We start from the raw sequence: 13631 nt of genomic DNA on the forward strand, positions 1-13631 counted from the left end.
GGAAGGGAGGGAGACTCACATCTCGCCGCCCTTGAGGGAGATGACCATCTTGTCATAGGAGATGAAGGCTGCCTGGGCGCAGTCGAGGGTGATCCGCACGCCCTCCTGGGTGCCTGTGCAGGGGTGCGGGGCACAGTTAGGCAGGCTCCGCAGCCCCCCCCCGCCATCCCTGCCCTTCAGCCCTGCCCCTGCCCACACTCACGGAGGGGAAAGGCGGTGGTGCCTGTGGTGAGGCCGTTGAGAGCCACGCCGTACGGGGGGACGCTCTGGTTCAGGTACAGCAACGAGTTGACAGCAAAGACCACCACCCCACCTGGAGACGGGCGAGCTGGTGAGCGGGGCGCAGCGCCCTCCCCGCCACCCCCCTGCCCGCACAGCTAGGGGCTCACCTATGGGCTTGGGCACAGCGAGGGCCTGCGTGCAGTCAAAGGGAAGGCTGGTGAGGGACCAGATGACCGGGTGCACCTTCTGCGTGATGTTCAGCGAAATGGCCACAATGGAGCACGTGTCCTGCCGCACAGCCACCCGCCTGGGGACACAGACACACGTCAGCCAGGGGGCCCGTCACAGCATGCCAAGCGCCGGCGGCCTGGCCCCCGTCCGGAACGACGCCCACGCCAGGCCTCGGCGGCTGCGGCCCCGGCAGAGGGGCCTCACCCGGGCCAGGTCTGGTTGGGCTCGAACAAGATGAGCAGCGTGGGCTCGTAGTAGCCGTGCAGGAACCGCAGGTCCACGATGTTGAGCAGCTTCTCGTCCAAGCCGCGCACGTCGATGATGTAGCTGGGCAGGAAGCTGGACCTCTGCCTGGGGGCGACCGGCTTTAGTGCGGAGGAGAGAGGGCTCGGGCTGCGCAGCCCCTCGCCTGCCCCGGTACTCACCCCTCCCCCACGAGCCCCTCGTGCTCCTCGGCCAGGCTCTCCCTGCGGAAGGGCAGCACCACCAGGCGTGTGCCGTAGATGAGCATGGCCGCGCAGCGCCCGTCAGGGTCCACCCGCACCCGCGGCGTATGCACGTTCTGCACGAACCCGTCCTGGGGACAGAGGGCACCGTTAGGCGGGCCTGGGGAGAGGAGGCGGGAGGGGGGCAGGGGGCAAGGGGCTGGGACAGCGAGGGCTGGGGGCGTGGCCCGGCCCTACCCGTAGCTCGGGCTCCTCAAAGTAGTGTAGAGACAGGGTCTTCAGATCGTGGGTGCCTGGGTCGTACTCCACCACCGACAGCTGCAGGGCAGGGCAGAGCTGTAGCCCCGCCCTCCCCCGCACGCCTCCCACACCCACTCCCACCTCCAAGCCCATCACCTACCTTGGCGTCCTTAAAACTCAGGAGCAGGGCATCCCGCTTGGCACCCGCCAGCTGCACGCTGGCCATAGACATGACGTTGCCGAAGAAGGAAAAGGAAGCCACCAGCTCCAGCTTCTCCCGGTGCTCCCGGTGGGCCTTCCCCTCTAGGGGAGAGGCCGGTGGGTACAGGTCTGGGGCCCCACCCCAGCACCCACAGCCCCAGCTCTGGGGCCTCCCCTGTGCTCACCTGTGCTCCTGTCATTCTTGGTTGGTGCCTGGGAGAGGGGAGAGGAGAGTGGGCAGTGAAGCCACACTGCTGCAGCCAGACGTCCGGGCTCCCACCTCGTGGCGGGGACCACGCTTCCAGGCATTCTGGAGACAGCCGTGCACGCCCCAACCCACCGTGCACAGACCTGTGCTCATACCCTGAGTCCCCAACTGGGGCCACAGGGCTTCGCAGGAAGCCCCCGTCACAGCTTCCCCAACAGCACACTCACTCCGATGCTGGCAGTGCTCGGGGTCAAAGGCTGGATGGCAGCTCCCTCTGCGCACCCTCAAACCTGCCCGGCCATGCTCCACCCCCCACCCACCCCCCACTCATCCCTGGGCCCAGCCACAGCACAGGCATCACTCTACAAGACAGACGTCCAGCCTGACCTGAGAGCTGCCACCAGCTGCCAATCACAGGCTCCCTGTGTGGGGTGCTGGCTCCCCTGATGTGGGGTGCCCGCAGAGCCCGCGCCGGGCATGCTGCCACAGAGGGCCACGGCCTTGCCCTGACCCACCGCCTGCCAGGGCCTCCCCAGGGCAGAGGCCGACCGAACTGTGTTATCCAGACTGCAGAGCGTCCGTAACCTCGGGTAATGAAACCACAGCAGTGCAGCGTCCTCTGCACCATGGGGAGGGGCTGGCGCACGACCACGCGCGGGGGCATGTTTGTCTTTTACAGAAAACCAAGGGCTCCAAGCTTCGTTACGTTTTCATGACAATAAGACACTGTTCTCTGTTGTTCTTTGTTAGTAGTTACAATAAACTGACAAATAGGCTTGTAAGTCATCACTTCAAAGGAAAGTAGAAGTTTTAATAATGAAAAACAAGATCATTTTTAAGAAATACTTGTGCTATTGGGAAAACATCCTGAAAAGAGCTGCTTGAAAAAAGCCATTAATTAACTCATTATAGAAAAAGCATTTTGGGGCACCTGGGTGGCTTAGTCGGTTAAGCGGCCGACTTTCGCTTAGGTCATGATCTCGCGGTTCGTGGGTTCGAGCCCCGCGTCGGGCTCTGTGCTGACTGCCAGCTCAGAGCCTGGAGCCTGTTTCAGTCTGTGACTCCCTCTCTCTCTGACCCTCCCCTGCTCACGCTGTCTCTCCTAGAAATAAATAAAACATTAAAAAAAAAAATTTAAAAAAAAAAAAAAAAAAAGAAAAAGCATTTTAGGGGCACCTGGGTGGCTCTGTCAGTTAAGCGTCCGACTTCGGCTCAGGTCATGATCTCACGGTTCATGGGTTTGAGCCCCGCGTCGGGCTCTGTGCTGACAGCTCAGAGCCTGGAGCCTGCTTCAGATTCTGCATTTTCCTCTCTCTCTGACCCTCCCCGGCTCAGACTGTCTCTCTCAGAAATAAATAAAACATTAAAACATTTTGGAAAAAAAAAAAAAAAGAAGGAAAGAAAGAAAAGAAACGAAGGAAAGAAGAATAAAAGGCATTTTAGGTGGTGCCTGGCTGGCTCCGTCAGGAAAGCACGTTGACTCTTGATCTCAGGGTGGTGAGTTCAAGCCCCACGCTGGGCATGGAGCCTTCTTAAAGAAAAGAAAAGAGGGGCACTTGGGTGGCTCAGTCAGTTAAGTATCCAACTTTGGCTGAGGTCATGATCTCACAGTTCACGAATTCGAGCCCCGTGTCGGGCTCTGTGCTGACAGTATGGAGCCTGCTTTGAATCCTCTGTTCCCCTCTCTCTCTCTGCTCCTCCTCCTCCCTGCCCCCCAAGTAAAAAGAAAATAAATAGCATTTTATACATCTAATACCTATATCACAACAACAAAGAAACCTCCAGACCCAGAGGACTTCACCAGGAAATTCCACCAATGGTTCAGAAATGGCAACAAATTTCAGAAACAAACCAAAATGAACCCCCAAAACCCCATAGTCCCAGGCTGATGGTGCCTCAGGAGGTATAGGCACCCGATACCAACTGTGCACGGGCAGGTGGGACAGGAAGTTGTACCGAACTCCCCATGGTGCCCACCAATGTGTGAACAGGGTTCCCCAGCATAACCAAACTGAATCCCTCTCAGAATGCAGTTAGTTCAGCACAAGAATACCCACATTATCCAAATCAAGGAGAAAAAAATCACATATTGTGTCGATAGTTATAAAAAAGCACACGAGAGAACTGTAGACCCACGCGTGGTAAAACTCTTAGTGCCCCAAGAATACAACGTCTTTAACCAAGTAAGGGTCATCCACAACAACCCTTCAACAAGGTCCCACTGGAGTGAAGCGTCCCAGTCGCCTGTGACCAGGACTAGCCCAGGACACCTGCCAGGTGTTTGGTCAATGCCTACAGACCAGCTGTAATGCCACACGCATGCAAAACAGTGAAAATCTTGAAGAATTTCAGGACACATATGGACCTAGTCAAATGGTCTCACATACCACTGCACCCACGGAGGAAGGGGAAGGGCAGAATCAATAACTGAAGAAATGCTGACCAAAAATTTTCCAAAACTGATAAAAAGCATCAATCTACAGACTCAAGAGCAGCAAACCCCAAAACAAGATAAATATAAAGAAAACCAGGGGTGTCTGGGTGACTCAGTTGGTTAAGCGTCTGACCTTTATTCTCGGCTCAGGTCATGATCTCTTTGATTCATGAATTCAAGCCCCACGCTGGGCTCTGCACTGGCAGTGTGGCGCCTGCTTGGGATTCTCTCTCCCTCTGTCTGCCCGTCCCCTGCTCATGCTCTCTCTCTCAAAATAAAGAAAGAAAGAAAAAGTTAAATAATAATAATAATAATAATAAAACCACACCCAGAGAGGAAGGACAATGGGTGAGGGGGAAATGCAGGACGAAAAACGGGCAAGTCGGGAAAACAAGCTGTTTCTTGTCACGGCCCCTCTCTGGACAGAGCCCCGCCCCCAACTCAGACTTCAGCCCCATGTTAACGGATGCCCTGCCACAGGAGTGAGCCATTTCTTTCCTGTCCAAAAAAGAAAGAAAACAAAACTACAACCAAGCACATCACAGTTGAAAGACAAAACCAAGGACAAAGAAAAAGACCTTAAAAGGGGCCAGAGGCAGAGAGACCTCACCTTCATAAAAGCTGGTTTTCTTTTTTTTTGCGGGGAAGAGAGAGGGAGGGAGAGAGGGGGAGGGAGGAATCCCCAGCAGGCTTCACACTCAGCACAGAGCCCAGCCAGGGGCTCAATCCCATGACCCTGAGATTAGGACCTGAGCTGAGATCAAGGGTCAGACGCTTAACTGACTAAGTCACCCCGGTGCCCCGATAAAAGCTGATTTTCAACAGAAACCATACAAGCAGAGACAGCGGAATAACGTCTTGAAAGTGCTGAAGGAGAACAATTACCCCAGAATTCTAAACCCAGTGAAAATGCCCCTTGAAAAGAAAGTGGAGATAAAGGCATTTTCCGATGCAAAAAGCAGAGCAAAACTCCCGGCCAGTGGAAAACTATGGGAATTATTAAAGGAAATTCCTCAGGCTGAAAACCCCAGCAGAACAAAGGATTAGAAGCGGCTGAATAAGAGCACTTGAGCCCGGGAGGCTGTAAGGGGAGAGAGGGGCGCTCCTGGGAGCCCCACAGGCCGCGGAAGAGGGGGGAGGGGCTGGAAAAGCGCCACCTGCAGCCAGAACAAAACCGGGGGCTGACAGGAGGAAGTCAGAGTCTGAGGAGCAAGACCCTGTTTACACAGCCTCAAACCTGCTCCCGCAAGATACGCAGTCGTACAGCGGGAGACCCAGCGACGCTACGGGGGGCCGGGCCATCGAAGCCAGCAGCCCCATGACTGCAAGCAGGGACGGCTTCTGTTACAAAACGCGTCGTCAGGGCAAAGTGGCTGGATGTGACAGGCCTGGCGTTCACCAGTGTCACTGTCGTGATCAGACAGCTGCTTCGTGGCTCTGCAAGAGACAGGCCACCATGCTGTCGGGGTGCCCCGGACATGCTGACCTCCGGGAGCGCCGAGGCGTCCTGCCTACAACTTACTCTCTAGGATTAGGGAGAAAAGAGAAGAAAGAAAGCAGATATGGCAAAATGTTCCCATTTGGGACTGTGCATAAAGGTACATTGGAAATCTCTGTTCTTGAAACTTCTCAGTCTGAAATGATGTAAGATTGAAAGACTAAAAAACAACAATAACGTACCTCAAGGCTGATATAATGTAGGTCAAACCAGGGGCTCAGGGAGGTAAACAGCACTAAAGCGTAAAGGATTTTGTATTCTCCCAGGAGCGGCCCAAGTGCTCATCTGAGCCAAACTGTAATAAACCCAGGAGGCCTCGTGCGATTGCTAACATCACTAGAAAATAATACGAAATGCATTACTAGAAGTCAATAGAGAAGACAAAATAACTTAAAAAGACTGCGCTAATCCAAAACAAAGCACAGAACAGGAAAAAGAATAAAGCGTGGTCAAAGAGACAGAGACAATGATCCGAGCTCAGGTGCACACATCCGCCAAACACCCCAATAAGGGGACAGAAATTGTCAAATGATAACACCCACTATTTGCTGTGGAGTCACTTTCAATGTAAGGACACAGATTTTAAAAAGACATTACATTCGGGGCGCCTGGGTGGCTTAGTCACTTAAGCGTCCGACTTTCGCTTAGGTCCTGATCTCGCGGTTCGTGGGTTCGAGCCCCACGTCGGGCTCTGTGCTGACTGCCAGCTCAGAACCTGGAGCTTGTTTCAGAGTCTGTCACTCCCTCTCTCTCTGACCCTCCCCTGCTCACACTGTCTCTCTCTCTCTCCTAGAAATAAATAAAACATTAAAAATTAAAAAAAAAAAAAAAAGACATTACATGCAAGGACTTAAAGAAAAAAAAAAAAAGAGGGGCCCCTGGCTGGCTCAGTCACGGGAGCACACAGCCCTCCATCTCCATCTAGCCGCACCCTAGGTGTAGCGATCACTACACTAAACAAACAAACAAAAAAAAACCAAAAAAACAAAAAAAAACAAAAAAAAACAACGGAAGAAAGTTGAGGTAGCTCAACTTCGTAGAGCTTGTAGAGTTTGTCCACTGCTATTGGACAAACTAGACTTTAAGGCAAAAACCATTAGAAACCAAAAGGTAAAAAGGGATATTTCATCACAAAAAGGTCAGTTCAGGGGCGCCTGGGTGGCTTAGTCGGTTAAGCGTCCGACTTTCGCTTAGGTCGTGATCTCGCGGTTCGTGGGTTCGAGCCCCACGTCGGGCTCTGTGCTGACCACCAGCTCAGAGCCTGGAGCCTGTTTCAGTCTGTGACTCCCTCTCTCTCTGACCCTCCCCTGCTCATGCTGTCTCTCTCTCTCTCCTAGAAATAAATAAAACATTAAAAAAAAAAATTAAAAAAAAAAAAAAGGTCAGTTCAAAATTAAAACATTATTCCTTTTTAGAGAGAGAAAAAAATGCAAGTGGGGGAGGGGACAGAGGCAGAGAATCTCAGGCAGGTTCCACACTCAGCACCGAGACCGACAGTGGCCTTGACCCTGGGACCATGACCTGAGCTGAAACCAGGAATTGGAGGCTTAACGACTGAGCCCCCCCAGGGGCCTCAAAAAATTACTCTACGTAATATGTATCTAATAACACATGTACAACACACAAAATTCTTGACAGTCCTTTAGGGCAAATGCCCACCTTGTTCATCTTTATAATTATCATAGGGGCGCCTTGGGGGCTCAGTCAGGTAAGCCTCCAACTCCTGGTTTCAGCTCAGGTCATGACCTCAGTCATGGGATCAAGCCCCACATGGCTGTTCGTGCAGAGCCTGCTTGGGATTCTCTCTTTTTCCCTCTTCCCCTGTTCATCTCTCCCTCAAATAAATAAATAAACTTCAAAATTTTTTTATTATTTTTTTTTCAAAAATTTTAAATGTTTTATTTATTTCTGAGAGAGACAGAGAGAGAGAGACAGAGAGACAGTGTGAGCAGGGGAGGGGCAGAGAGAGAGGGAGACACAGAATCCGAAGCAGCTCCAGGCTCTGAGCTGTCAGCACAGAGCCTGACACGGGGCTCAAACCCACAAACCGTGAGATCATGACCTGAGCTGAAGTTGGGTAATTAACCGACTGAATCACCCAGGCGCCCCTTCAAAAATTTTCTAAAAATTATCTTAGATAGTCTTCATTTTTGGCTCTTCATGTAAATTTGAGAATCAGATTATTAAATCTAATGAGAAACCTGCACCTTTGAAAGACACTGAATTTACGGATTAACCTGAGAAAAGTTGACCATCTCTACAATACCGAGACTCTCCATCCATAACCGTGATATATTTTCTATTTAGTTGGGGCTTCCGTTAATTTCAATAAACTACAATGTATTTTCCTTCCCAAAGGTTGCAGGGCTTTCCTGCACCCCTGCAGCTGCGCCAGGCCATGCGCTCACCCCCTCTCCCCCACACAGCTTCTCTGCTCTGCGAAACGGCACCCCCACCTCTGACAGAACCGCCCTTGCTTTCCAGCTCACTCAAAGGGCTGAGGCCCCAGCCACGCTGCCAGGCCCACACACGTCCCCACCTGCTTTGTGCTCTGTGACTTCCCCACTCCTGTCACCAGCTGTTCACCAGGTTCCATGGGGCAGACTGAAGACAGCCTCCAGGGGGACTCCATCGCCCCCCCCCGAATCTGGCCTGAGGCAGCTCTGAACAAGAGGCTGTGTGGAAGGGGGGCCAGGTCCCCAGGGCCTGGCCCTTGTGACAACGGGCAGCTTTGTCCTTAGTCTCCAGAGCCCTGAGTAAGAGGCCCGACTACCTGGAGGCCACCATGCTGCCACGAGAACCGAGCTGGCTGCGTGGGGAGAGTGGGGGAGAGAGACAGAGACATACCTGGCTTGCCCCCAACCCTGCAGGTCACCCAGTCGAAGCCCAGACCTCACAGGGCACAGGCCATGTGCCCCACGGGACTCACAGATGTAGGCGACGGTGGCACCAGACCGCGATCTGTTCCACAGCAGTAACCGGACCGATCCCGAGCCTCTCGCCCACCTTCGGGGCCCTCTCCAGCTGCCCCCCATCAGCTCCACCTCCTGCCCCGCCCCCCCCGCGCTTTTTCTGTGACTCAAGAGTTGGCAAATTCGCCTACAACAGGCCAAAGAGCAGGACCCGCCTTGGGCTTCGCAGCTGCGTGCGGTCAGGAATTCCTGCAGCTCTGAGGAGCACAACCTCCTCGGGTGTCAGCGGGCAGGGCGCAGGCGTGGCGGGCGAGCCTGCTGCGGGCACGGGCGGCTGTCCCCCTTTCAAAACCCCCCTTTTCCAGCTAGGCACCACTCCATCTGATTCCTTTTGCACAAATCTCCAGAAAGCTGCCTCTGTTCGCCATTACGAATCCTCTCTCTGTTCTGCTGTCAACCCTGCAGCGCCCCCCCCCCCGCCCCAGCCGTCAGGAGTCACCAGGGCCTCCAGATCTTGGGCCTCACCTGAGGCTCAGCAGCACAAGCCTCAGTTTGCCGCCTCTCCTGGGCTTGGGCTCTCCTCCCTCCCCCCGGCTACACCTCCTCTTCCAACTCTTCCTTGGCCTCTTCTCTTCTTCCCAACCGCTCAATGCTGGGGCACCTCAGGGCCCAGATGGCAATCTTTGGGGTGACCCCAATCAGCCGGAGGGTCTAAAGGGCCCAACTTCAGGCCCAGGCCCCAAGCTGCTCCTCAACACGGCTGCTGCTCTAACTCTCTGAAACCTGGCAGTGGGCTGGGTCGTCAGCACCTCGATACACGTGCAGCGGCCGGAGCCCAAGGGAGCCCGCACAGCCCCAGCCCCTGAGTCCCTGCCCTGCGCAGCCCTTCCTACCATGACGGAAGTGACAGCGTATCACGTACAGATTAGGTCAGGAGGACACTGTGCTTTCGTCTTGGTGAGCTGTCCTCTCTCAGCCTTCGTCCTGGGGAGGCCGCCCTGATGAAAAGAGGCCTCTTACCAAGAGCCGCAGGAGTAAGACGCACAAACTCCGAGCCCGGTAGAGCCTTTGGGGGACGGCAGCCCTGGTCAACGTCCAGCTGCAAAGGGAGACTGTGCGGGGGCCACCAGCCAAGCCACTCCTGGCTCCCTGACCCTCAGAAACTGGGGATACCGTCGGCTGTTTCAAGTTTCTAAGTCTTGGGGTACCTTCCTTGCTTTGCAGCAACAAGTAATACGACATCCAGGGAGGGGCTCCTATGTCCCTTTCCCCAAGTCAGGTCACAGCGACTCCACCCTCCTGGTGCTCAGACCAAAACTGCACCCCGGCAAAACCTTAGCATTGCCCTTGCCGCCTCACCCCTTCACGTCCCACATCCTGTCCATCCTGAACCTGACTGCTTTCCACCAGCCCACTGCCTGACACTCCTGACCGGTCTCCCTGCAGTCCCCTCCCCCACCTCCCTACAGACTCTTCAGCAGGGCAGCCACAGGGACTCTTGCAGAACACAGGTCAAGTCACTCCTTAACCTCACCTCCAAGGTAGCAGTCAATCCCTACAGTGGCCCAAGAGGTCAACATACTGATACCTGGCCCCTACCTCATCACCTCTCTGACCCACTGCCTTCTCCTCCCTCCTTTTTTTGGGGGGGCAGGGAGTAAGTGATCTCTGCAGCCACTGTGGGACTCGAACCCATGACCCTGAGATCCAGAGCCACCTGTTGCACCGACTGAGTCAGCCAGGTGCCCTCCTCACTCACTCCTCTCTTCCTCAGGGCCTTTTGGCTCTTGTTGTTGTTGTTTTATTTACTTTGAGAGAGAGAGCTGGGGAGGGGCAGAGAGAGAGAGAAAAAGAGAGAGAGAGAGAATCCCAAGCAGGCTCCACACAGCCAGCGTAGAGCCCGATGCGGGGCTTGAACTCACAAACTGGGAGATCATGACCTGAGCTGAAATCCAGAGTCAGATGCTCAAACAGCTGTGCCACCCCGGCGCCCCATCTCTTGGCTGGTTCGTGAACTGCCCTAAGGCCTTCACCTGCCTGGAACCTTCCCCTGACACCCATGAGGCTCACTCCAGCACCTCCTCCTTGCCTGCTCAAGTCTCAACCTTGCAAGGAGGCAAAATTTAACACCTCACCTGGCTCCCTACTCCCCTCCCCTGCTCTGCTGGTTTCCACAGCGCTTTAAACTCTAGGGGCACCTGGGTGGCTCAGTCGTTTAAGCGTCCGACTTCGGCTCAGGTCATGATCTCACAGTCTGTGGGTTTGAGCCCTGTGTCAGGCTTTGTGCTGGCAGCTCGGAGCCTGGAGCCTGCTTCAGATTCTGTGTCTCCCTCTCTCTCTGCCCCTCCCACTCATGTATGCACGTGCCTGCTCTCTCTCTTTAAAAAATAAACAAAAAAAGGGGCGCCTGGGTGGCTCAGCTGATTAAGCATCCAACTTTGGCTCAGGTCATGATCTCACGGTTCATGGGTTCGAGCCCCACGTTGGGCTCTATGCTGACAGCTAGCTCAGAGCCTGGAGCCTGTTTCAGATTCTGTGTCTCCTTCTCTCTCTGACCCTCCCCTGCTCATGCTGTCTCCCTCTCTCTCAGAAATAAATAAAACATTAAATTTTTTTTTTAAATAAACAAAAAAACCCTCTAGCCCACGGTATTACAGGCTGTGTGTGGTGTCACCCGCTGGAACAGCAGCACGGCAAAGGCAAGCCCCCCCCCCCCCGGTACTGCTCCTCGCATTGCCCAGAGCCTAACAACCATCTGCTGGAAAGGCACAGCGAATTCCAGTGGGCTGTGAAACCTTGTTTCCAATCTGTTTCGAAAGGAGTGAAAAGTCTCAGTTTAGTAATTACAGCCAAGATTCTCTCATACAAAATGGAGACTGACAGATTCATCCAATCACTTTTAGTAATCTCTACATAGAAAATGGGGCGCAAACTCATGACCCCAAAGATCAAGAGTCACATGCTCTTCGGACTGAACCAGCCAGGTCCTCTTACTAGTCTACATGCTTAATGCAAAAACAAACACGTGGCCCAGGAAGGTCAGCCTCCTTCTGTCTGGCCCTGACTCCACCTGCAAGCTGCATCAGCCCCTACTCAAAGCCCTTTGGTGATTCCTCCCTGCTCTGTGGACAGCGATCCCGACCACAATGTGCCTTCTTCCCCCCACCCCACCTCCGCTCTACACCCCAGTCCAACCCTGCATGCCCCCTCCCCCCTCAACAGTTTCTGGCCTGTGCACAGGCTCGTCCTGCCCGGAACATCCTCCATCCCTCATCCCTGTGCCTGGCGAAGTCTCACCCACTCCCCCTTGAGAACAGGTAAGAAACCAACTCCGGCAAGAAGCTTTCCTGGACCAGCTCTCCCCGCTTGGGCAACCAGAGCACCCCGTGTTTCCTCTATGGATGGATCCATCACACTCGAGAAAAACGCCTGTCAGCGGTCTGTCCCCACACGCGACCCAGCCTTGTTCCTCCGGCCACGAATGTTCTTCCTCCGACAACGGTCCTCCGGTCTCCCTCGTCCCCTCCTGCACCTCAGCTGCTCCAGCTCCAATCTACAAGCCACAAGCCTGTCTACAGGCGCGCTGCTACTTCGCGCGCAGCCTCTGCCGCCTCGAGTTTTTGTAGGTTTTGTCCACCTCCACTACCTGCAGCGCACAGCAGGCGCCACGTAATCTGCGGGAAGGACCGAGCGCAAGCGCAAGGAGCGGAGGGCAGGCGGGGCCTGCGGCGCGGGGAGAGGCGCCCCGCGGGCGGCCGCTGCTCCGTCCGCCGCCGCCTGCTCCCCCTCCCCGCTCGGCGAGCACTCGGAGGCTGCGGGAAGCGCGGCCCGGACCCACCTCGGCGTCGCGGTTGAGGCGGTACACGTAGAGCTGCGAGGTGCCGGCCACTACGAGGTTGCGCTCGCTGTTGTTGAAGAAGTTGCAGTACATGGAGAACTCCAGGCCGGTGGGCGGGTGCGCCTGCTTGTACACGGCGTACATGGCGCCGAGCCCGAGCTGCGAGGGGCGGGGAGGCGACGGGATGAGTGGCGCCGCGGCGCTCCGGCCCGGCCCGGCGCCCCCTCCCCGGCCGCACGCGCACCCACCCACCTGGCAGTTGGAGCCGGCTCGTGGGGGAACGGGACCGCGGCGGACACTTCCCGGCCGGATCCGGAAGCTGAGCGCCCAGGTTCCGGGCGCCCGCGCCTGCGCAGTGCCGCGGCGGTCGAGGGGCTGCGCGTGCGACAGCGACTCCTGGTGGCGGGGCAGCCTCGAGGCTTTGCGTCCGGAGCCCCGAAACCCCAAGCTCGCTGTACACTCGGCTTCCTGGAGAAATGGGGCTGGGGGTGCGGCGGTTCATGGCCGGCTGGGCTGGGGCCCGCCCTCCCCGACGAGGGTGGGGTCGCCGAGCAGGGGTCTCGGCCGCAGGAAGACGCGACTTTCCGCCACCACGCACACGCGGGCGAGGCGCGGTGCGGGTGCTGGCGCCCGGGTGGGCGGGGGGAGGGCCCGAGCCGCCAGTGCGGAGCCGGGCGTCGGGAAAGCTTCCGGAGAGGTGACGGGCAGCGCCCCTGCCGCCTCCCGAGGACGCCTGGGCCTGCGGCTTTGCCCGCCCGCCCTCCGCTGCGGGAGCGCGCGCCTCAGGGCCGCGGTTTTCGCGCTTCGCGCCTCTACTCCCGCCCCGGGCCCCGCACTTTGCCCACGTGGGAGGCTGGAGCCAGGACCCGGCACAGCGAACGGAGGCCGCGCCTCGCTTGGCAGGAGCTCGCCCCGGGTACCGTCGTACAGACCTGGGACGAAACGCAACAAGTAAGGGGCGTCTGGGTGGCTCAGTCGGTTGAGCTCAGTCGGTTGACTTGATTTCGGCTCCGGGCATGATCCCAGAGGTGTGGGATCGAGCCCTTAGTCCGGCTCTGCCTGCTTGGGATTCTCCCTCTCCCCCCCGCCCCCCCGCTTGTGTGCCCGCGCGCGCGCTCTCTCAAATAAAAATAATATCTTTTTTTTAAAAGAAAGTATAATTACACCCAAGAAAATGGCATAGAAATATGGGTGTATGTTGCATGCGTATCTGCCCATTTGCTCATGTCAGCAACAAGGCTGACCCTAGAGTAGTGGACAAAGGGGTCACTCAGATACCCAGGCAGATGTGTGGCTCCTGAGCCACACCAAACCCTTTTTTTTTTTTTTAATGTTTTATTTATTTCTGAGAGAGGGAGACAGACAGCGTGAGCGGGGGGGGGGGGGGGGGGGGGGGGGGGG

General features: G+C 56.1%; 1 protein-coding gene across 1 annotated transcript in view; it reads right to left on the reverse strand.

Moving 5' to 3' along the window:
• CPSF1 (cleavage and polyadenylation specific factor 1) overlaps positions 1-12535 on the reverse strand; it is an 18968-nt gene extending 6433 nt beyond the window's left edge. The window contains exons 1-10 of the mRNA XM_039254042.1: positions 12483-12535; positions 12231-12389; positions 1526-1553; positions 1300-1442; positions 1137-1217; positions 879-1030; positions 658-804; positions 390-529; positions 203-313; positions 20-113 (exon numbers count right to left, since the gene is read on the reverse strand). Of these exons, the coding sequence (XP_039109973.1) occupies positions 20-113; positions 203-313; positions 390-529; positions 658-804; positions 879-1030; positions 1137-1217; positions 1300-1442; positions 1526-1553; positions 12231-12374 (1040 nt within the window). The 5' untranslated portion in view covers positions 12375-12389; positions 12483-12535. The remainder of the gene's footprint in view (positions 1-19; positions 114-202; positions 314-389; positions 530-657; positions 805-878; positions 1031-1136; positions 1218-1299; positions 1443-1525; positions 1554-12230; positions 12390-12482) is intronic.
• Positions 12536-13631: the final 1096 nt, after the last annotated feature.

The sequence above is a fragment of the Hyaena hyaena genome, unplaced genomic scaffold, assembly GCF_003009895.1.
Source record: "Hyaena hyaena isolate Hyena2069 unplaced genomic scaffold, ASM300989v1 scaffold_474, whole genome shotgun sequence".
Lineage (NCBI taxonomy): Eukaryota > Metazoa > Chordata > Mammalia > Carnivora > Hyaenidae > Hyaena > Hyaena hyaena.